This window comes from Monodon monoceros, unplaced genomic scaffold, assembly GCF_005190385.1.
Source record: "Monodon monoceros isolate NGI ecotype Baffin Bay Population unplaced genomic scaffold, NGI_Narwhal_1 Super_Scaffold_13, whole genome shotgun sequence".
NCBI classification, from domain to species: Eukaryota; Metazoa; Chordata; class Mammalia; order Artiodactyla; family Monodontidae; genus Monodon; species Monodon monoceros.
Window position 1 is genome coordinate 22,205,303 of NW_021703769.1, and position 24,423 is coordinate 22,229,725.

The following is a 24,423-nucleotide window of genomic DNA, read 5'->3' on the forward strand; positions in this document are numbered from 1 at the left end:
AAAAAAAAAAAAAAAAAACCCAAAAAAAAAAAAAAAAAAAATGGGGGGCTTCCCTGGTGGCGCAGTGGTTGAGAGTCCGCCTGCCGATGCAGGGGACACGGGTTCGTGCCCCGGTCCGGGAAGATCCCACATGCCGTGGAGCAGCTGGGCCCGTGAGCCATGGCCACTGAGCCTGTGCGTCCAGAGCCTGTGCTCCGCAACGGGAGAGGCCACAGCAGTGGGAGGCATGCGTACTGCAAAAAAAAAAAAAAAAAAAAAAGGGAACGTGAATCCCTACATCTCAGAGGTGTTTATGAGAATTAATCAAGACAAGCAGGTAAAATGCTTAGTGGAGAATAAGAGCTCGGTAAATACTGGTTATCAGTGTCATCACCTGTGGGCCTTAGTTCAATAAATATCCTTCTGCTGCCTCTAGCAAGGAGCTCTCCATACCTAACTGCCAGGTGCCCATGGAAGGAGCAGTTAGGCAGCAAATCAACGCCTGCTCTTGGCAGCATCTGCCCCTGTACTTTGATTTGGGGTCCACGTCAAACCACTCTGTTTCCTCCACTCAAATGGTCTCCCTCAGCCCGGAGCCACACCGCCTCTCTAGCTGCTTCAGCCACTTTGGAGGAAGAATTCCTCAGTCTTTGAGATGCACCCCTACCCCAGGCTCCCCCGTGGAGTAAAGTTGGTACACACAGCACAGTCTGTGTTTTCAGTGAGACCTTTTCAAACATCCCCTCTAAATTGGATGAAAATCTACCCAACTGTTTTGGCAGAAGGCTTATTTTATTCCTTGAAGGTTTGTCTTTGTTTCCTGGCAGCATGGAAGCATGGAAGGTGTTAGAAGACAGGGGGCCTCTCCAGAGCTGTGCTCAGGCAGCCTCTCCGTGTGGGCTGGAGGGGCGGAAGTACCCTCTTCTAATCTCCTGGAGAAGGGCAAGGAGGGCAGAGCTTCTGCTCCTACTAGGAGCCGTTAGACCAAGGATGCTTAGAGGCACCACCCCGGCTGCTCAAAAGCAGCCTTGTGAGTTGCTGGTGGGTGGGGAAGCCCCTGCTGCGTGCCAGGCCAAGGACTGTGCCCTCGGGGTCCGGCAGTTGTGACTGGCATTCTTGTTGGTGCCCGGGTGCTGTCCTGCCCTGCCCTAGCCCGCCCACCTGAGGCCCAGGGCCAGAACATCTGCCCCTGGGAGCTTGACAGAGGGGCTGTGACGGGCCTTGGCTCCCTGGAGGGGCAACGCGGTCCCCCAGGCCGCCTGGCCAGCTACTGCCCTGCAGAGAGGAGGAAGGTCTTTGTGCTCTGTGAGCCTGCCTTGTTTTCCCTCCAGAGCCGCAGAGCAGTGTGGGAGCCCAAATGGCTTAGATGAGGTGGGGGGCAGGGACAGGGGCAGTTCCATCCAGAAAAGGCTGGAACCACTTTGGTCCTGAAAAGGTTTGCTGCTTCAGCCCCTCTTCTCTGCCCACTGCCCTCCCTTTCTGGTGGGCACTCAGAACTCACCCTCTGAGAATGTGTTGGAATGGTGTTCATGACTTTTCTTGGGGAAGTACATTTTAAAAACATTTTACTATAACTTTCCCCTCCCACCCAACAGGTAATATATGCGTAGTAGAGAAAGACTAGAAAATACAAGTAAGCCATAAGGAGAAAAAGTTTCACCCAGTATTCAGAGGGAATTCCTCCGAGTAATTACCAAATTACTATTTGGGTGGGAGTACTTCCCAATATGTTGTACTTCCAATACGTTTTTCTGTGTATGCGCACACACATATTGAAATGTATATATGCATTTTTTTTTACTAAAAAAGTAATATAAGCTCAGTGAAGCAAAAATTTCATTACAAAAACATATAAATGCATGCCTAGCATACCTCTAAGGGTGGACACATCAGACTCTGGTTGTACTGGTTGCCTCGGGCAAGAGAGCTGGTCACAGGGTTCACTGTATTCCTTTTTGGTTTGTTTTTTTTGTTTTTGTTTTTTGCGGTACGCACGCAGGCCTCTGACTGCCGTGCCCTCTCCCGTTGTGGAGCACAGGCTCCGGACGCGCAGGCTCAGCGGCCATGGCTCACGGGCCCAGCCGCTCTGCGGCATGTGGGATCTTCCCGGACCGGGGCACGAACCCGTGTCCCCTGCATCGGCAGGCGGACCCTCAACCACTGTGCCACCAGGGAAGCCCCCTTTTTGGGTTTTTTGAAGTTTGAAGTATGTGAGTGTGTCCTCCAAAATGTAAGAAATAATAATGATACATAAAATAAAAGAAGAAAGGCTGCCCTAACCACTTCCCTCAATTCGACGCCTGACTCAGCCTAACCTGTGATTTGGTTTGGTTTGCGTCTTTTCAGGCCTTTCTCTGTGCTTATATGATGTATATTCCTCTATGTATTTTTTTTTCATAAAGATGGGATTATGTTACATGCACAGTTTCTGTAACATACAGAATAATATAGCATGAACACAGACTGTCTTTTTAAAGGCTGGATGTTTTGGGGTTTTCTTCTGCTTTAAGGTGCTTATTATAAAAGTCAAAGATCACAGAGTCGAGTAAACATAGGAAGGAAAGTCTAAAAGAACACCATCTATTTCAGTATTTTAAACACAGAGCCAGAGATCTAGAAGGAGCTCCAGCTGACCCTCAGCTGTGGTCACCCTCAGGAGGAGAAGGGATGGGGGGGTAAACAGGAGGGCTTCTGCTTCGTCAGAACAGTACAGATTTACAGTGAGAATGTGTCTTTATATATTAATTTATTTTTTAAAATATTGTATAATTTTTAAAAACTTTAAAGAGAAAACGCTGGAGGACTATGTCTTCCCTCCTGAAAAAATGTGGGGGAAGAAAAGTGCAAAGTGCAAGTTCCCTGTACTCTCATCGTTATCAGCCTGGTGCATATTCTTTAGACCATATTCCCCCACCATGCACATGTGCACACGTGTATACACACACACACACACGTCTTATCTTTATAAAAATGGTAACATGTTCTAGCTTTTTTTTAAATAACAGCTTTACTGAGATATAATTCACATACCATATAGTGTGCTTTTTAAAGGATACAGTTCAGTGGTTTTTAGAATACTCAGAGTTGTACAGCCATCACCACTCTCTAATTCCAGGACATTTTCATTGCCCTAGAAAGAAACCCCAAGTCACTCCCCATTCCCTCTTCCTCTTCCTCCCTGGCAGCCACTAATCTACTTTCTGCCTTTGTGGATTTGCCTCTTCTCAACACTTCATGTAAATGGATTCATACGCTATGTGGTTTTTTGTGACAGGCTTCTTTCACTCAGCATGATGTTTTCAAGCATGTTGTAGCATCGAGCAAGGCTTCATTCTTTTCCGTGGCTAATATTGCCTTGTGTGGCTATGCCACGTTTTGTTCATCCATTCATCAGTTGGTGGACATTAGGGTTGCAGGTTTTGTTTTGCAGTTTCCTTTCGCTTACCAAGCTGTCTCAGAGATTTTACCATGTCAGTGAATCTCACTCTCCCTCTGTCCTTTTTCATGGCTTTAGGCTTTGTGTTATCTCACTCCTTTATATGTGATGGCTGGGACCTCTCAGTGCCCCTGGAGACCCCTGGTTCCCCTTACTGTCACCCCACTTCCCTCCTCCAGAAAGTCTACAGTGGTCACCTAATCCATGGCTCAGTTTTGTATTGATAGATGATGAAATGGAGTTTCAGCGAGAGGAAGTGGTTCACCCAGGATCATAAACTCAGTGTTGACGGGGTCCCAGCTGAGTTCACAGCCCCTCCCATCAGCTTGTGATGGGCGGGCCCAGATCTGCCAGCCTGACCACCTGACTCCTGGGCCCCCACCTCACCACTCCAGGAGGCATCTCTGAGCATCCCCTTCCCAGGCCCCTTTTGTAGGAGGGGGTCTTTGGGGAAGGACTTGTTTTGTGGCCCTCACCCCCGCCTTCCCTACTCTTTCCTCCTTGCCTGGAAAGATCCTCCATCAGTCCTTCTCAAATACTGGCTCCCTGCTCTTGGCACCCAGCGTCTGAAGTATCAGCCTCTGCCTTCTTGCCTCATTTGCATTTCAAAAGGTCTCTTTAGGAATTGATTCGGCTCTAAGATGAACTTAAGAGCCTGTCTGGGGTTCATCTCCCTGGCTCTGTGGTTCCAAGCTTAGCTGCACAGTAGAATCACCTTGGAAGCTATTTAAAAATACTGATGCCTGGGACCTACCCAGACCAATGATGTGAGACTCTCTGGGGTTGGGACCTTGGGTATCTTTTTTTTTCTTTTTAAGTTTCCCTAGGTAATTCTGACATGCACCCAGGTTGAGAACCACTGTACTGGCTCCACTCTGTCCCTTGTCCAAGAAGGCACATTTTCTCCTTCCAGGTCTTTGGAGCTAGAACAAGAGCTCTGTCAAGAACTGGTCCCAGGGACTTCCCTGGCGGTCCAGTGGTTAAGACTTCACCTTCCAATGCAGGAGGTGCAGGTTCGATCCCTGGTCCGGGAGCTAAGATCCCACATGCCTCATGGCCAAAAAACAAAACATAAAACAGAAGCAATATTGTAACAAATTCAATAAAGACATAAAAAAAAAAAAAAAGAACTGGTTCCAGGTCAGCTCTGGTTTTGCTGTGGGACCTCTCTCTAGCCTTCAGTAAACTGGGGGCTTGGATTAGATCAGTGGTTCTCACCTTCAGCGACTGGGTGTGAGACGTGGGGGACCAGGAGCCCATGTATTTGGACTACCTGGGAGCATGCTTGAAAATTACCTGCCTGGCTTGAAAAGTCAAATGTAACCCAAGGGTGATTTTATATGCCACTAACATGAATCACCCCTCTCTTGGGAAGAAATGTTCAGTGGACTCGTGCATCTAACTGAGTGACTTTTTTAAACGTTGAGAAAGTTCAGAAATGATTTTTATAACAATTCCTCAAATTCCCCCCCACTGGGCTTGTGCCATTTTGCACTCTTGCCAGTGAAATATGAGTGATCCTGTTTCTCCATAGTTTCATCAATAGAATGTGTTGTCAGGTGTTTGGATTTTTGCCAGTCTGATAGGTGAGAAATTGTATCTCAGTATAGTTTTAATTCACATTTCTCTACCATGATTAGGGTTGAGCATCTTCCTATGGTTGGAGCCATCTATCTTTTTTTGCATGTGAACCGGTTTTCATATCTCTAGCCTGTTTTTCTATAGGTTTGTTGGATTTTTTCCTCTATTTTGTGAGTATCTTTACATATTTAAGGTATTAACCCTTCGTCAGTGTAATACATTGCAAATATTTTTTCCCAGTTAATTATTTCTATTTTTACTTTTCTTCGGGTATTTTTTTTCCCATGTAGAATTTGCTTATCTAATCAAATGTATCGATTTCTTCCCCTATTGCTTCTGTAGTTTTGAATCATGATGATTATTATAGGCTTATTTTGCTTTAATCTGCATGAAAACCTACCATTTAAATTGTAAAAAATGATCAGTTCCCCATCATTTCTAAGCGTCTTGTATAGTTATGATCTGTTCTACCATATTCATTTTGTTTATTAGTATCCATGCTGAATTAAAGTCCTCACTAGAATGTCAGTTCCATGAGCTCAGGATTCCCCCCAAGATGGAGATTTGCATACAAAAGGCTTCTGGAAACGTCCCCTTGGAATAACACCATCAGGGATCGAGGCAGAGGCAGAAGCTGAGCTGCAGAGCATTCACACCAATGGCCTCAGCTGATCCCATGGGGAGCTCTAGAGCTGAAGTGGGAAGGGGGCATGGACCAGTCACTGGATGTGGGTTCCCCGCCCCCCCCAGCACCCCCACCCAGGGAGGGCACATGACCTTGGATGAGGTGGTTGCCCTCAGCCAATGGCCATCGCTGGGGGAGGGACTCAACTTTGAGGTCTTAGCCAGGGGAATGCGTGCCCCAGTCCTAAAGGCGTAACACTCCAGCATCCCCCTCAAGTACCCTGTCTGTCATGGTCCCTGCTGTATTCTTCATGCCTAACTATGCCTGGCACGTGATAGGTGCTCAGGGAGTCTTTGGTGAATGAATGAAAGACAAACAAGAACAGAAACCCAGATTTCTGGGTCTTGGGCTCAACCCAACTGGATCACAATTTCGGGGTGGGAGAGAGGGGAGGAACCCTGGGCAGGTGGGTTCAGAATCGTCTCAAGTGCTTCTGTCCTGTTCCCCATTTGCAACCCATTGGGTGGTCTTGAGACTTCTCTGGCTCAGCAGTTGATGCTGGTCAAGGCTGGACATGGCTGGGCTGCGCTGGCCAGGGAGGGCAGGGGCCCTCAGCGGAACCCTAGGCACTGTGACTGCTCTTTGGATGTGCATCACCCTGTGAGCTTTCAGTTCAGTTTTTTTTAATCTCGCTCCAGCATTCCTTGAAGAAAAGAGGAACCCGCTCCCTTGGGAAGACGGACAAGAAACCTTCCATGCAGGTACCTCCCGTCAGCCTCCACAGCCTCTGTGCAGCCCCCAGCAGTAGCTTTCAGTCTGAAGGCCCCAGGCCTAACTCCATGTGGCTCGGGGAGTCCCCAGAGGTGCCCACCCTGCCCCAGTTTCTACTCCATCCTCCCCTTGTTCACTTTCTTAGCTTCGCTGTGTACTTTACTTCCCCAGACTACACCCTGAGCCCATGGTTCTCACATGCTCTGCTAGAGAAAGTGCTATATGTAGCACAGGTCAGGCATAGAATATAGTTAGTTTCTAGTGGTCCTGGATGGTCAGGGTGTCAGGCACTTTTTATATATTGTCTCATTTAATTTTCTTCATGGTCTGTGAGGGAGGGAATGTTATTGCCCCATTTTACAGATGAGAAAACTGCAGTAGTAATGGTAGTAGTAGTAGCAGCAACACTGACCCTGGCAGAATGTTGCCTACTCCAGGAAGCCCTCCTGGACTCCCCAGGCTACATGCGGTGCCCCATCTGTGCTGCAATATGTATGTCCCCCTCTCTGCTTCCCCTCTGGACCCACAGCTCCTTGAAGGTCAGGGCTGTGTCCCCAGCACGTAGTTAGTGCTCCCTGAAATGCTGTGGCTGAGCCTCCCAACACTAACCTTGCTGGGTTGTGCCTGTCCCTGTTCCCCCTCGGGCCACAGGAGGACAGTGCCGACCTGAAGTGCCAGCTGCACTTTGCAAAGGAGGAGTCGGCCCTCATGTGCAAGAAGCTCACCAAGCTGGCCAAGGAGAATGACAGCATGAAGGAGGAGCTGCTCAAGTACCGCTCGCTCTACGGGGACCTGGATGGCGCCCTGTCGGCCGAGGAGCTGGCGGACGCACCCCACTCGCGGGAGACCGAGCTCAAGGTTCATCTGAAGCTGGTGGAGGAGGAAGCCAACCTGCTGAGCCGCCGCATCGTGGAGCTGGAGGTGGAAAACCGCGGCCTGCGGGCCGAGATGGACGACATGAAGGATCACGGCGGCGGCTGCGGGGGCCCCGAGGCCCGCCTGGCTTTCTCCGCTCTGGGCGGCAGCGGCGGCGAGTGTGGGGAGAGCTTGGCGGAGCTGCGGCGACACCTGCAGTTCGTGGAGGAGGAGGCTGAGCTGCTCCGGCGCTCCTCAGCCGAGCTGGAGGACCAGAACAAGCTGCTGCTGAGCGAGCTGGCCAAGTACCGCTCGGAGCACGAGCTGGACGTGACGCTGTCGGAGGACAGCTGCTCCGTGCTCAGCGAGCCCTCGCAGGAGGAGCTGGCAGCCGCCAAGCTGCAGATCGGCGAGCTCAGCGGCAAGGTCAAGAAGCTGCAGTACGAGAACCGGGTGCTCCTCTCCAACCTCCAGCGCTGTGACCTCGCCTCCTGCCAGAGCACGCGGCCGATGCTGGAGACGGACGCCGAGGCCGGGGACTCGGCCCAGTGTGTGCCCGCGGCCCTCGGCGAGGCCCACGGACCCCACACCGCCCGGCTCTGCAGGGCCCGGGAGGCCGAGGCGCTGCCGGGGCTGAGGGAGCAGGCCGTCCTGGTCAGCAAGGCCATCGACGTCCTGGTGGCCGATGCCAACGGCTTCACGGCCGGCCTCCGCCCGTATCTGGACAACGAGTGTGCCGACTTTCGGCTGCACGAGGCCCCCGGCAACAACAGCGAGGGCCCCAGGGACACCAAGCTGATCCACGCCCTCCTGGTGCGGCTGAGCTTGCTCCAGCAGGAGCTCCACGCCTTCACGCGGAAGGCGGACTCGGTCCTCGGGGGCCCCAACAAGGAGCAGCCAGAGCCCTTCTCGACGCTGCCCGCCTTGGGCTCCCAGGGACCCTCCAAGGAGATTCTTCTGGCCAAAGACCTTGGCTCAGACTTCCAGGTAAGATGTCCCAGTCACAGGCCCTATTACTTTTTTTATATATGTATGTATGGCTTTTTTTTACTGAACCATACATACAGAGAGGCACGCAAAGCACAAGTACACAGCTGAATGAATTTTCCCAAAGTGAGCACACCTGTGTAAGCGTCACCCAGGACAAGAACTAGAATGTGACCAGCACCCCAGAAGGCCCTCCTCAGGTCCCCTTTTAGCTACTATCCCCACTCCCAAGGGTAACCCCTCTCGATTCAGTTTTGCCTGTCTTTGAACTTTGCATAAATTGAATCACACAGAACACAGTCACCTGTGCCTGACTTTTCACTCATCATTATGTCTGTTGTCTCAGGTGACAGTAATTTGTGTGTTCTCGTGACTGAATATGATCTCATGGGGTGAATATACCACAGTTCTCTTAGTCATTTACTGTTGATAAAGGGATTCATTCCAAAGCCCTATCTTTTTGCCAGGTCGCCCTTTCTTCTGCTCATGTTTCTTTTGCAACGCTGTATTTTAAAACGAGTATTATTTAAAAAAAAAAAAAAAAGCTTTGGTCAGATCCTGTGCAAAGGCCAGAAACTTGGCTTTCTAAAGGTAATGAACCTCCAGCCTTGATATCTATAAACTACTACTTAGAAAAATTAAAATAGCAAAAGCACTTGTCCCCCCAAAAAGCATCACTGCAAGAGTAATCCATAAACATGCGAAGAGTTTCAGAAGTGCCTCTGGTAAAAAGATGAAGCCTCCTCCTCCCTGCTTCTTACTCCTTCAAGGTTTTGCTGTTAACACTGGTTTTGGAGCAGTGCTGTCATAGGCACATGTGGGCTGCTTAAAATTAAATTAATAAAAGGTACGATACGTATAATTGACAGTTCACTTCTTCAGTTCAGCCACATTTCAAGGGCTCGGTAGCTGCGTGTGTCAAGTGGTGCAGATCTAGAACATTTCATCATCACAGCATGCCCTTCTAACTCTTTCTCTCCATGTACTCTCATAGATTTGTTTTTGCCTCAGATTGTTTTATGTTATACCTCCTGCTACCACACAACTTGTTTTTCTTGTGTAATGTATCTATTTGTTCATTAATTTACGATGCTGTATTTATGGTTCATATGCTTTTTGTTCTTAGTGCTGGAGGTGCCATGGTAAGCAAATAAACAGTTATGATTCCTGCCCCCCAGCCTGTATCATCTAGTGGGGAAAGAGATGTTCATCAAAATATCATGCCATTGAATGGGAAATCACAAACTGAGATGAGGGCTCGCTAGGAAAGGTGCTGGCTTCTGTGAACGAGAAGCTTGACCTAGACCCTGGGTCAGGGAGGACCTCTGATCTGAGCTGAGATCAGAAGGATGGATCACCAGGGGAAGAGTGTTCTAAGCAGAGGGAACAGCCTGTGCAAAGGCATCATGGCCAGAAGGAGCAGGATGTGTCCAAGGACTAAGGGAAAGAGTGCGGCTGGACCTCAGTGTCGGGAGGTTTGATCTTCATCCTGAGAGCAATAGGGGAGGGACGTCTTCCCATGTCTGTACAGGGAGGTTTAGCGCTTTCTTTTTTTTTTTTTTTGTGGTACATGGTCCTTTCACTATTGTGGCCTCTCCCGTTGTGGAGCACAGGCTCCGGATGCGCAGGCCCAGTGGCCTTGGCTTACGGGCCCAGCCGCTCCACGGCATGTGGGATCTTCCCGGACCGGGGCACGAACCCGTGTGCCCTGCATCGGCAGGCGGACTCTCAACCACTGCGCCACCAGGGAAGCCCTTGATCTTGCTTTTCTTAAGCAAGCGGACTGCCCTATGTTGGGTCTCCCTCTTGGTTCTCCTTGGGGTAGGAATGAGCTGGGGCCGCATGTGTGGGAGGACAGTTGAAGCTGGCTCAGAAGGTTTGTGCACCAGACAGGCTTTCACAGAATCAGTGTTTTCACTCACCACTAGCCATTCAGCCTTTCAACAGACATTCATGGGGCAGCCACAGTGTGCCAACCAGGGCTGGGGCTGAGACTCGGAGGTAAATCCACCTACCCTCAGGTGTGCGGTCAGAGGCCTCTTTCAGAGCCGGAGGCCTGGGTGGGTGCAGTTTCTAGCGCCCCCATGTCCCCTCCCCATGCTCACCTTTAGTCTCTTCTGCCTGTGCCTCTAGGTGCAGCCACCTGACCTCAGGGACCTGCCGGAATGGGAGCCCAGGATACGAGAGGCCTTCCGCAGCGGCGACTTGGACTCCAAGCCCGACCCCAGCCGGAGCTTCAGGCCTTACCGAGCGGAAGACAGTGATTCCTATGCCTCTGAGGTGGGCATAGGCCTGAGCAGGCAGCGGGGAGGGTGGGAGGAGAATGGCTGAGGCCGCTCAGGAGCAGACTGATCTGTGGAGAATCTTAGCTGGTGATGATACGGGTTTTGAGTATTTCCTTTGGTTCCAAGCTTCCTGACAGCAAGGGCTGAGAAGGAAACAAGGAAGTTTGGGCCATTCTCAGGGCCTGATGAAAGGAAGTTTATAAACTTATCCGAGGAAATTGATCTTGTTCTCCTATACTACTGAATTCCACAGGGAAGTTAATAATTTATGTCATTTAATGGAAACAGTAATTTGTTCAGCAGGAAGGCAACAATCTCTACAGTCAGGCTGACTGGGTACAAATTGTGGATCTATGTATACTAGTTGTAAAATTGTAAAAGTGTCACTTTACTTCTCTGATCCTCAGTTTTCTCACCTTTAAAATAAAGGTAATGTGTCATAGGGTTGTTGAAAGGATTACATACATGAAAAGCCTTAGCTTAAGGCCTGGTCCATGTTGGGTGAAGAGGACGACGACACATCACTGGGCCTCAGGAGACCTGCAGGCTGTGTGGCCTCAGGCATGTTCCCACTCTCTGGCTGCAGATCCTCACCTGTAATATGGGAGGACTAGAGTGGGTGGTGGCTGTAGAATTTCCAGGATTCCCTGGTCCTTGAGGAATTCTGGATGGTTCTGAGCCCCTCCCAAGCCTACTGAGCCTCTCCCCAGCACTTCATAATGAACCTGAAACAGGAAAAGGCTCCTATGGACTGGATGGGGCTTCCCTGAGACTCCTGAACCATGGAGAGTCTCATGTGTGCCCCAACCTGAGCGTCCTTTTCTTCTCAGCATCCCTAGGAAGGCAACTTTTGGTCCCAGGGAGGCCAGTCTGCAACTGCGAAGGGGGAGAAGCTCCCTTGAAGCTGATGGATCAAACTCTTGAAGTGGTCTGAGTGTCCTAGCAGCCATGGCAAAAGAGGAGGGGAGGGGGCAGGAATCACGAGATACTTAGTTCTTATTTTTTGAGAAAAAGAGATAGGCCAGCTCACCTACAGAGAAAATAATTTCCTACCTGCCCTCAATTATTGTTTCCTTCAGCCACTCTTTACTGAGAAGTCACAATTTGCCAGGCACCGCATTGGGCACTGAGTTTAAGGAAAACACCAGAGATGGGTAGTATTGAGGCCTTTAAGGATCTTTAATAAGAAACAGGCATACACAGGACTTCCCTGGTGGTCCAGTGGTTGAGAATCTGCCTGCCAATGCAGGGGACGCGGGTTCGATCCCTGGTCAGGGAACTAAGATCCCACGTGCCTCGGGACAGCTAAGCCTGCATGCTGCAACTACTGAGCCCTCACGCCACAGCTAGAGAGCCCACGTGCCGCAACTACTGAGGCCATGCGCTCTGGAGCCCACGCGCCACAACTAGAGAGAAGCCCATGCACCGCAACAAAAGATTCTGTGTGCCGCAACTAAGACCCGATGCAGCCAAATAAATATTAAAAACAAAAAAACAAAAACAGGCATACAGGATATACCTCAAGCCAGAGAGCCTTCCATTGCCAAACTTTTACATTATTGGCCAGATAACGAGTGTTTGGTTTTTTCACAGAGGGACATCTTGCCATACCTGGAAACCTTTTATGTAGGTGTTGGAGCTGACATTTCCCTTTTCTGTTTTCCTGCTTAACATGACAGCATAAAAATTTCCCTTTATTAGTAGAAATACTTTTAGAAATCTTAAGTGAAGTATAACATACATGCAGTAAAGCACTCATATTGTAAGTGTACAGCTCAAATAATTTTCATAAACTGAACACTGCTGTGTAAGCAAATCAATGAACAGAGCATGACCTGGCCCTGGAAGCTTCCCTTCTATTCCCCATCTAGTCACCATCCTGACTTCTAACAAAATAGAGTTTTTTTGCTTGTTTAGCTACAAAGCCTTATAAACCCAATCCCCCCGCCCCTCCCCGCACCAAAGGTAGAGTTTTAGTGTCCTTTTTGTAAGGTTTTATTATATAGTCATTATAAACAACAAATAACTATAATAAAGTCCCTAAGCAGCATTGCATAAGGATATGAAGAAGAAAGTCAAGATCACAAGATTATCACATAATTAACCACTGTGAACATTTAGTTTGTGTGTGGCCATGTCCTTCATGTTTTTCTATTGAGTATATATATTTTTAACTTTTTACTGAAGTATAACATAAAAATATACATACAGTAAAGGGCACTATCCTTTTTTTTTTTAATTTAATTTTATTTTTGGTCATGCCGCACGGCTTGCAGAATCTTAGTTCCCCGACCAGGGATCGAACCCTCACCCTCGGCAGTGAAAGTGTGGAGTCCTAACCACTGGACCACCAGAGAATTCCCAAGGGCACTATCCTTAAGTGTGCAGTTGTATGGATTTTAACATAAGTATAGACCCATTAAACACATATGGTTGATCCCCAACTTATCTTAGTTGTTTGTAAATTACTGCAATTATAAACGAGACGAACATCTTTGTGAATTAAACTGAGTTTTCATAGTATTTATTTTCTACAAATTTCTGCAAGAAATTATCAAGCTAAAATTATAACAATAGCTAGGTTTGATGTGCACTGTTTCATTTCATCGTCATGACAACCCACGGAGGCAGGGACAGCTGCCGGGCCTGGTTTATACTGGAAGGACAGCTTGGGCCTGACTTACTGCAATTGCTCTCCTACGATTCTCGTCCTTTGACTGCAGCTTCTCTCCTCCTCCTGCTCTCTCCCTCCTCCTTATCTGTGTCCCTCATCTCGACCCCAGATCAAGGAGCTGCAGCTCGTGTTGGCCGAAGCACATGACAGCCTCCGGGGCCTGCAAGAGCAGCTCTCCCAGGAGCGGCAGCTGCGGAAGGAGGAGGCCGAAAACTTCAACCAGAAAATGGTGCAGGTGGGTGGTGCCCAGTGCTCTCCTGCACCTACTGCAGCCTGTCTTCCCTGAACCAAACCTTAGCGGTCCATGGGTCTTCAGAGACAGGAATGTCAGGGGAAACCTGTGTCTTCTCGCCCCGTGCTGCACTGGTGCTTATGCATTAGCTGTGCTGTGCTGGAATCCTGGGCTTGTCGTTGACTGTCTGTGTGACCTCAGGCCCGTTCTGTCTCCTCTCTGTGCTTCAGTTCCCCACCTATGAAATATTGCCCCGTCAGAGTTGAAAATCTGTATTAGAAAGGCCGTAGGCCTGGCTGGTAATCAAGATGGTAGCTCTGCTAGTAGAAAGCATTTATTAAGCCCGTACTCTATGCCAGGGCACTTGCCACACATCATGTCCTTTAATCCTCATGTTTTCCCCTGTGAAGTGTGTCCCCATTTTACAGGTGGGGAAACTGATGCCCAGAGTGCTGAAGTGCTTTGCCCAGGGTTGCACTTGCAGGGCAAGGTGGGGCTGGGATTCTTTTGTTTGTTTGTTTTTAATATTTTTTTATTATTTCTTTTATTTCTTTGGCTGCGCCGGGTCTTAGTTGCAACACGCAAGATCTTCATTGCGGCATGCAGGATCTTTAGTTGCGGCATGCAGACTCTTAGTTGTGGCATGCATGCGGGGTCTAGTTCCCTGACCAGGGATCGAACCTGGGGCCCCCTGCATTGGGAGCGTGGAGTCTTACCCACTGGACCACCAGGGAAGTCCTTGGGGCTGGGATTCTAATCCAGGTTATTGGCTCCCTCTGAGCCATTACCCCGTGTTGCTTACTAGGGTATTAATGCTGTCAGCCTTCCTCACCCCGAGAATGCCCTTTGCTCTGCATGTGGGTCACCCCTCCCTGCCATCACTGCTCACCCTCCCAGGTGCCTCAATGAATGTGAGAGTTCATGTGAAACATTGGTTCCTGGTATGGGCTCATTAGATGATGTCATGGTTTTTATAATCAGACAGAGCCGGATTCAGATCCCAGCTCTTTCTCTGATTGTTACTGTGACTGCTGCTGTTTTTATGAGTCTCTCTCCCCTGAAGTAGCTGAGGGAACTGTTTATTTCAACACAGTGAACTGCTAGTGGTGGAATCCCTGTCGGGGGTCACCACCTGAAATTTCCTCTCGGCCCTTGTGTGAGGCCTGGAGTGGGGTGAGTTAGGGTCCCCTAGACAGCTGGGGTAGCTCACCCTCTTGTCCCCCTTGCAGCTGAAGGAGGACCAGCAGAGGGCACTCCTGCGGCGGGAGTTTGAGCTGCAGAGTCTGAGCCTGCAGCGGAGGCTGGAGCAGAAATTCTGGAGCCAGGAGAAGAACATGTTGGTTCAGGAGTCCCAGCAGTTCAAGCACAACTTCCTCCTGCTCTTCATGAAGCTCAGGTGGTTCCTCAAGCGCTGGCGGCAGGGCAAGGTTTTGCCCAGCGAGGGAGATGACTTCCTTGAGGTATGGTTCCCCTGGGACTGGGACTGAGGTGGGGTGGGGTAGAGGAGAGAGGACAGGAGGGACATAGCCCTGGGGCTCAGATACGAAGCATCAGCTTGCAGCTTCCATCCTTGCATTCATTCATTCATTCATTCAGCATTGGTTTGCTGAGAACCAGCTCTTTACTGAGTGCTGTGGCAGATGCCAGGGAGACCGTGGTGAAGACGACAGACTCTGTCCCGGCCTTGCCAGGGGGCCAGTAGGTCTTTCACACTTCTCTGGTATTTGTTGGTTTCCCTTTTTAACAAACCTGAGTCTTGAGCTGGCAATAGGATATAGATGCGTTTAATGATCTGGTTGCGTTGTTTTTGCATTATATGCAAATATAGTACATATTAATGTTCTTTACTCTTTTAAGGTACAATTTATATACAGTAACGTGCACACATCTTAAGTGTACAGCTGATGCAGTTTTATAGTATACACCCTGCAGACACATAGTATAGCATCACCCAGATCACAGTGAGCACATTTCCAGTGCTCCAGAATGCTCCCGGGTGCCACAGGGGATACGCCCACCCCAGCAGTCAGCACTCTTCTGACTTCTTACACCATGCATTAATCTTGCCTATTCTAGAACTTCATACAAGTGCGTGTAGTCTTTTGTGTCTGGCTTTTGCTTAATATAATTCTTTGAGATTCATCCACATTTTACCTATAAAAGTAGTTGATTCTTTATTGCTGCTTATTTTTCACTTATGAATATATTTTATTTTTAATGTTACCTTTGACAATGATAATGGACACTGGCTTTCCATTTTTAGTAATATCAACTTCCTTTTTTAGATATGTTTATTTAACTAGAAAGAGTACGTTGACTTAAAAGCATTACTGATCGTACAGGTAGTATATGGGTGTGGCAGGAAAGATGACGAGTGGAGCTTTGGGAATGTGTGAAGCTTGGGAAGGACTCACGTGGCCCATTTGTCCCTCAGCCTGTGCAGGACCCTTTGTCCTCAAATCCCCTTCCTCCTGTCACGATCAGCACGCTGACATTGCTAGGAGAAGGGGGCATGTAAGGACGTCATACCTCAGTCACACCCACCTGAGTTGGCACTGCTCACCTTGGCCTTGGCCTTTTAGGTACAGGTACCTCTGCCCTAGCCCAGGCTTGGCCCTTCTCCGTTTCAAGCTACTCATTCCAGAGCCAATGGGGACCAGTGGCAGTCTCCATGTACCCCTGTCAGGGGTCCCCCAGAGTAGCCTGAATGTCCCAGGAGCAGGGGATGGTGGTTAGACCTGAATCTGTAGCAGGAGTTTCCTCCCCCACCCCCAGTGGGGCTCATAGGCCACCCGCCTCCTCCCCAAGGGCCTCTAGAGAGAGCTGCTGACCATCTTTAGATGAACACACTCCCTGCTGCCCTCTCCCAGGAATGTCTGACATGGAGGCACCCCTATGAGAAGCACCTGGAAAGCCCAGCATGGCTGCCCCTCGAGCATCACTCTTAGTGACACCTGGGGACTCCTATTTGAAACCACTGTCTGCTTTAGGACTGTCCCTCCTGTTTGGAAGTCCCACACAAGCCTCTGGATGAAGCCCAGTTTGTTTTCTTTTAATAAATTTTTTTAAATTTATTTTTTTATATTATAGTAAAATATATTGTACATCACATAAATTTTACCATTTTAAACATTTTTAAGTTTAGAGTTCACTGGCATTAAGTACATTCACATTGCTGTGTAACCATCACCACTGTCCATCTCCAGAACTCTTCATCTTGTAAAACTGAAACTCTTACCCATTCACTCCTTATTCCCCCCTCCGCCTGCCCTGGCAACCACTATTCTGCTCTCTGCTTGTATGAGTTTGACTTCATTAGATTCCACATATAAGTGAGATCTTGTAGTATTTCTCTTTCTGTCTCTGGCTTATTTTGCTTAGCATAATGTCTTCCAGGTTCATCCATGTCCATGTTGTCACAAATGGCAGGATTTCCTTCTTTCTTAAGACTGAATAATATTTCCTTGTATGTATCTATCACTTTTTCTTTACCCGTTCATTCATAGACACACACTTAGGTTGTTTCCATATCTTGGCTACTGTGAATAACGCCACAGTGAACACAGAGAGATCCAGATTTCATTTTCTTTGGATATATACCCGCAAGTGGGATTGCTAGATCGTATGGGAGATCTATTTTTAATTTTGGGGGAAAATTCTATACTGTCTTCCATAGCTGAAGCCCACTTTTGGCTGCTAGGAAAGATGTTTCCCCTTCACCAAAAAAAATGAATTGGCTTCAGGCCACGTAGCCTGATTTTAAATCAGGTTGTCTCAGGCAAACTCTCCATATTTGGTGAAAATCTTTCTAGCCATTTCAATGTACCGGGATAACAGAGAGAAATAGAAACTTACTTTAGGAAAAAAATAAGGTGGTGTAACCATAGAAAATAAAATAATATACATGCCTATAATAAATAGAAATATACATACTTACTGAGATAGACATGATAAGAAACATAACCACCCACATTGTAAAAAATACATATATATATAGATATAATGATATAAAGCCCATGTGTATAAAATACATATAAACAAGTACATAATAAAATACAGATAACCATATAAATAACAAACTTGATGTACATTCATACTTTTAAAGAATATGTGTGTCCACACATGTGGAATTAAAACTATATATATGAGGGCTTCCCTGGTGGCGCAGTGGTTGAGAGTCCGCCTGCCGATGCAGGGGACATGGGTTCGCGCCCCGGTTCGGGAAGATCCCACAGGCTATGGAGCGGCTGGGCCCGTGAGCCATGGCCGCTGAGCCTGCGCGTCCGGAGCCTGTGCTCCACAACGAGAGAGGCTACAACAGTGAGAGGCCTGTGTACTGCAAAAACAAACAAGCAAACAAAAAAAACTATATATATGAATGATAACCCTCATATATTGAGTATTTATAGTGTCCTGGGCACTGTGTTAAATGCTCTATTTGGATAATTGCATTTCACTTTTACACATACCCTATGATGTGGAAACAGTTATTATCCCCATTCTACTGCAGATAAAGATCTTTGATTCCTTGTCCTCAATTCTGAAATCCAGAAGCTCTGAGAACTGTGTTTTGTTGGGTCTAACTCAGTTGGAAAAAATTGACCTGACATTCATTTGGCAGCAAAACCTTTATTTATCCCATTTCCTGTTAGTACTCACATGTTTGAAGGGGAAATATTGGTGTCCACGAGCATAGGGTATCTCACCAGATGGGGCTGTTTTACAATATACAGTGTAGGTAACATATTATCTTTCTAAATCCCGATTACTTCTGAATTCCAAGCACACCCGGCCCAAAGAATTTCAGAGAAAGAATTGTGCACCTGTGTATACAGATAATCAAAAGTCAGTATGGGGCTTCCCTGGTGGCGCAGTGGTTGAGAGTCCGCCTGCCGATGCAGGGGACACAGGTTCGTGCCCCGGTCCGGGAAGATCCCACATGCCACGGAGCAGCTGGGCCCATGAGCCATGGCCGCTGAGCCTGCGCGTCTGGAGCCTGTGCTCTGCAACGGGAGAGGCCACAGTGGTGAGAGGCCCGCGTACCGCAAAAAAAAAAAAAAGTCAGTATGTTTAGATACTGGTGACCAGGGAGGGAACTGGGTATTTATTCATACAGGCCCTGCTCCACCCCACATATTTCCAGGCTCAGTGCCTGCCCTGAACCCCAGAAACCCTCTTCATTTGATTTCACCACACTCTCTTGGTTTTTCTTCCACCTCACTGGTTGCTCCTTCTCAGTCTCCTTGGCTGGACCCTCCTTTTCTCCCTGAACTGACCCCTTAACGTCAACAGTTCCCGAGGGCTCAGCGCTCAGGCCACGTCTCTCCTTGACCTTCACCCGCCTCCTTGGGGAGCTTGTCCAGGCACTTGGCTTACATGGCCTTTCTTGCACATTGCGAATCTATCTAGAATCTACAGAATCTGACCCAGCTGCACTGCCTACCCCCTCACCACCCCCATCTGAGCCATCACCACTTCTTGCCTGGATTATCACTGTAGCCTCCTAACTGGTCTCCCTGCCTCTGCCCTTGCACCCTCCCACCGAGCATCTTCTATTCAAAGCAGGGAGGTACCAAGCCGCGTGTACTCCACGTGGATGGTGCCCCCTGGTGTTGTGCAGTATGGAGCTCTGTTGCTACCCTATAAAGTATCTCAACACAGCAGCTAGAGTGATCTCGTAAAACTGAAAGTCAGGCCAGTGTCACTCCTCAGCACAATCCTCCCCTGGCTCCCATGTCACGCAGAGTAGAAGCCGAAGTCCCTACAAAGCCTGTTCAACCAGCCTTGGTCCCCATACCTCTCAGTTCCTCCCTGGCTCTCTTGCTCTTCCTCAAATAGATGTGTTCCCATCTCAGGGCCTTTGCATTTGCTGTGACCTTAACCTGGAATTCTCAACCTGCACGTATTCATGTGGCTTATTTTTTTTTACCTCCTTTTGCCCAAATATCACCTTCTCTCTGAGGCCTTCCTTGACCACCCAGTGCAGTACATCCTAGCTCCTTTCCCAGCTCTCTTTTTCTCCATAGCACTTATTATTATGGAACATTCCATATATTTAATGATGTTTCATGTATCAATATTTCACATATTTGTTTGTTTTCCTGCTACTGGAATGGAAGCTCAAGGGGACCAGGGCTTCTGTCTGTCTTGCTCACTGATGTATTCCCAGCTCTGAACACAGGGCCTGGTGCGTGGTAGGTGTTCAATAAATATTTGTCAAATGAATGAATGAATGAATGAAATGAATAGTGAGTGAGCACCCCACTTCTTCTGCTTCACTCCCGTCATAAACTAGACCCTGGTCTCCTGGGCTGGCTCTCGACTCCTGCCCAGAATCCATCAGCAGCAAACCCCTCCGCTCCCAGGAAGGGTCCCTTCTGCCCACCCAAGCCTCTGGTTGCCCTTATCTATAATTATGAGGGTGCCTTGTGGCCCTTTATTCCAACCACAGTGCCTACCTTGACAGCATAGCTATTTCGAAGTAGCTCTCAGGGATGCCTCATGGTCCTTGGGGCAGAAGAGATGGTGTGGGGGGTAGAAGGGTCTGACTCTCCAGCTGTGCTCCTTGACCTGGACGGTGCCCAGGGCTCAAAGTTAAAATCTGGGAAATCAGTGCCCAGCTGGGGTACTTTTGGTCCATAAACCCCTTTTCTTTATTCCTGCCTGGCTGTGCAACCCACTTTCTATCTGGGCCACTAGCCCCTATCCCCTCCCCCTGAGGGTCAGACCCCCAGGCATGATGCCCTCCTACCCGCTATTGAGTGTGGTTTTTAAAAAACAGGTAAATAGCATGAAGGAGCTGTACCTGCTAATGGAGGAAGAAGAATTAAATGCCCAGCATTCTGATAACAAGACCTGCACGGGGGACAGCTGGACCCAAAACACGGTGCGTTCTCAGCCCATTTCCAGTCCTGTCCTGTCCATTTGTTCCTTTGTCTGTTTAGTGATCACATCTTGCTGCTTTCTGACCCCAGTCCTACACCAGGCAACGGAGCGGCAGAGGGTTATTGCTTGGTCACTGGCCCCAGATGCTCAGTGCTATGGGGTATGTAAGTCACCCCAGGGCAGTGACAGAGGGTCAGATGATGGACTGTGGAGTCTCAGGTGAGAGAGCAGTTAATTCTGTTTGGAGTATAGAGGATGGTATTACAGAGAAGGGGTCATAGGTGGTGGGTTTTAAAGGATGAATAGGAGCTTGCCTAATAGAGAATAGGGAAAAGGCCATTCGGTACCAAGAGAACTGTATATACAGAGATGTGGCAAGGTATTCTGAGTCTGGCTGCAGCTTGGGATGTGCATAGTGGGGGTAAGGACATCAGGCTTGAGCGAGTTGTATGAAGAAGGGCCTTGTGGCCTAGGATCAGGAACCATCAAATCAAGCCACGGGGTAGTATAGAGCAGTAGGGTCAGGCTCCCAGGGGCACCCACAGTAAGCTGGGTTACAGGTGGCAAACAGGTCATGGGCCCAGGAGAGAAGACTGGGTCCAAGTCATGCAGTCAGGGAGCTTCCGTGGTTCAGACTCCCCATCTGGCCTACAGTGGGTCAGAGAAGGCAGATCTTGGGCAAGGAGAAAGACGGAGGCCTAGATGCTGCAGAGCCTCAGAGAAGCCAGGGCCCAGCTCAGATTTAGGTTGAATAATTGCTGTAACTACAGAATTTTGTGTTTTTGTGAGACTGGGTCATGTGTCAGTCTAAGAGGTGGCCTGGGCTGGGCTTGTTATGCCTGTTTTACGGGGAGATGACCCAAAGAAGTCGTGGGACTTGCCTGAGGCCTGGTAGAGTCCCAGGCTGGACTCTGGATGAGTTCCCAGCCCAGCCTCTCCTCCTTGCCGCTCCGAAAGCTCCTGACCCAGGCCTTGCCCCCATCTGCAGCCCAATGAGTACATCAAGACACTGGCCGACATGAAGGTGACGCTGAAGGAGCTATGCTGGCTGCTTCGGGATGAACGCCGTGGTCTGACTGAGCTTCAGCAACAGTTTGCCAAGGCCAAGGCCACCTGGGAGACAGAGCGGGCAGAGCTCAAGAGCCATACTGCCCTGGTGAGTCTCCCACCTGTCAGAGACATCCCCCTTCTTGTTCCCCTCTCTGCGAAGGCCTCAGCTATCAGACTGGGGAGGAGGATGCCCGAGCCATGCTCCTAGAAGGATAGGAACCCCTTCACTTACCTTGTGGCCCAGAGAGGGCAAGACACTTGCCTAGAGTCACACAGCTAGGGTACCAGAAACAGTGGGAACTGAAGGTCCCTGGGCTAGGGAAGGCAGGTGAGGGACTGGCAAAGGAGCCATGGGGACATCACAGGCGCCTCCGCCGCACCATGAGCTCACAGGTGAGGCCGGAACTCTTAAAGGCCTGTCTGCACCTGGTGACATCCTTCATCCTTACACCCAGACTTCTGCTGCCTGCTGTCCTCATAAGGATCCCCTCAAGCCCCTGCTACCTGACTCTGTTTTGCTCCCTCCACCCAAACTGGGGGGCTCCCCTCCCTACAACTCAGATGATCAAAGGAGCCTTAACCAGGAGTCCTGGATATTTGGTCTTTGCTGTGTGCCTGGAGGCAAGGTGCTGCCCCCTGCTCTGGCCTGAGAAGTGAGGGGATGGGCTTCCTCCCGCTCAGAAAGAATGCTCTCACCACCCCAACCCCTACCCCACGCCAGAACTCTGCGGGGCCCAGCTTCCTCCCCGCTGCCCCTGCTGCAGTCTGCCCTCCCAGGCATCACGGGCCCCTCAGAGGTGGGTACCCTGATTATCTTTGTTGGGCAAGTGACAAAACAGGCACAGAGGAGTTAAGCTTCTTTCCCAAGGTCACCCAGCTAGTCAGTGGCAGACCTGACCCTCACTCCCCAAACCTCTGCCCTCCTGGCTCCTCATGACCGTGATCCCACCTTCTTCCCAGTTCTCAGACCTCTGGCTTCCTGGTGCCACCGTTCTCTCCTCCCAACCCTCCCTGCTGATCTCACAGCTCCCGCTCCACCTGCACCTTCCACAGTGTCCCCTGCTCCCACTGCCCCCCCAACCCCAGGCGTTCCAGGTGTCCCTCCCGCCATGGGAATCTGACCACAGCTTGGGGGGGGGGGGATACATTGATTCTATAGATTGCACGTTTCCCTCCTGCACCCCAAGATTTGGGCCAAGACAGGCATCACGCTCAGGTGATTCCTGCCCACATTCTTTTTGTGACTGTGCATGTCCCCCACTAACCGTAAACCCTGGTAAACATGGGTAAGTGTTGATGAAACACCATGAGAAGCAGTAACTAGGAGGCTCTGCCATTCTGTAGCTATGTGACCAGGGACAAATAACCTCTGTGAACCTCTTCCTCCTCTGTAAAGTATCGACAATGGTGGTTATCTTGCTGAGTTTTCTTGAGGGCACAGATAATGCCTGAAAAGCCCTTAGCACGGAGCTTGGTGTGTAGAAGCTGTGCTACACAAGCCTTGACTGTGAGAAAAGTTTAGTTCTAACTGAGGAGGTCAATGGAGGTTCCTGGGTGAGGGGTCCTCTGAGGAGAGCACCCTCCCCCTGCCCCCTGCTGGTGCCTGGGGAGGGACGAGGGAGGGCAGAGAGGAGGGTCCTCCTACTGCCAGCCACCCAGGTTGCTCTTCTTTCCGCAGATGGAGCTGAAGGCTGGGAAGGGGGCTGGAGATCGGATAGGGCCCGACTGGAAGGCAGCCCTGCAGAGGGAACGGGAGGAACAGCAGCACCTCCTGGCTGAGTCCTACAGTGCAGTCATGGAGCTGACACGGCAGCTGCAGATCAGTGAGCACAACTGGGGCCAGGAGAAGCTGCAGCTGGTGGAGCGGCTTCAGGGTGAGAAGCAGCAGGTGGAGCAGCAGGTAAAGGAGCTGCAGAATCGCCTGAGCCAGGTGAGGTCTGTCCCAGCCCAAGATGGCTTAAGCCACAAGGGGGAAGTTGCTATAGGCACAGACCAGGGGGAAGACTCCTTCAGGTAGAGATGGATCTGTATACTCAGAGACTGCAGTAGGGACCAGGTCTTCCTCTCTGCCAGTCTCACAGGCTTGCTTTCCTCTGTGTTTTATTCTGAAGCAAGCCATTCTCAAATATGGCCTCTGTTAGTCATATCCTCACAGCTTAGCAGTTTCAATGGAAAGAGAGTTTTCCTTTTCCACAAGGCTCTGATGTGCCAGGTATTAGTCATGTGTCCACACCTAGAACCTGCCAAAACCTCGGAACCAAGAGGTTTCCCATGAAAATTAGAGTCCTCTGACCAAAAGGGGGAAATAGGAAAAACAATCATTGACCATTACAACCCCACTACAGTTAACATGCACCTGTCTTATCAAGCTGCTGTGCTCCACTGTGACTTTTTCCTTTGTTTATTTTTTATTGCAATTGTATAAGTCAGGACTTCATCTTTATATAAGACTCAAATATTACAAAAGCATACTCCAACCCACTCCCTCCCTTTCTTGCTGTTTAAATTTATATTCAGGGCTTCCCTGGTGGCACAGTGGTTGAGAATCTGCCTGCTAATGCAGGGGACACGGGTTCGAGCCCTGGTCTGGGAAGATCCCACATGCCGCAGAGCAACTAGGCCCGTGAGCCACAACTGCTGAGCCTGCGCGTCTGGAGCCTGTGCTCCGCAACAAGAGAGACCGTGATAGTGAGAGGCCTGCGCACCGCGATGAAGAGTGGCCCCCGCTTGCCACAACTAGAGAAAGCCCTCACACAGAAATGAAGACCCAACACAGCCAAAAATAAATAAATAAATAAATAAAATAAATAAAAGCCAAGCATTTGAAGCCCTTTAAAAAAAAAAGGGGGGGGGGCTTCCCTGGTGGCGCAGTGGTTGAGAGTCTGCCTGCCGATGCAGGGGACACGGGTTCGTGCCCCGGTCTGGGAAGATCCCACATGCCGCGAGCGGCTAGGCCCATGAGCCATGGCCACTGAGCCCGTGTGTCCGGAGCCTGTGCTCCACAACGGGAGAGGCCACAACAGTGAGAGGCCCGTGTACCGCAAAAAAAAAAAAAAAAAAAAA

The 24,423-nt window shown here is 49.5% G+C and overlaps 1 protein-coding gene across 3 annotated transcripts in view; it reads left to right on the forward strand.

The window, feature by feature from the left end:
• The window catches only part of SOGA1 (suppressor of glucose, autophagy associated 1), a 73,250-nt gene that overhangs the window by 32,646 nt on the left and 16,181 nt on the right, over window positions 1-24,423 (forward strand). For 2 of the 3 annotated variants that reach the window (XM_029219675.1, XM_029219677.1), the window contains exons 4-11: window positions 6,320-6,382; window positions 7,044-8,234; window positions 10,368-10,514; window positions 13,303-13,428; window positions 14,655-14,885; window positions 20,207-20,311; window positions 21,299-21,466; window positions 23,039-23,290. In XM_029219675.1, the coding sequence (XP_029075508.1) occupies window positions 6,320-6,382; window positions 7,044-8,234; window positions 10,368-10,514; window positions 13,303-13,428; window positions 14,655-14,885; window positions 20,207-20,311; window positions 21,299-21,466; window positions 23,039-23,290 (2,283 nt within the window). The remainder of the gene's footprint in view (window positions 1-6,319; window positions 6,383-7,043; window positions 8,235-10,367; window positions 10,515-13,302; window positions 13,429-14,654; window positions 14,886-20,206; window positions 20,312-21,298; window positions 21,467-23,038; window positions 23,291-24,423) is intronic. The other variant, XM_029219676.1, reaches the window with a different exon arrangement.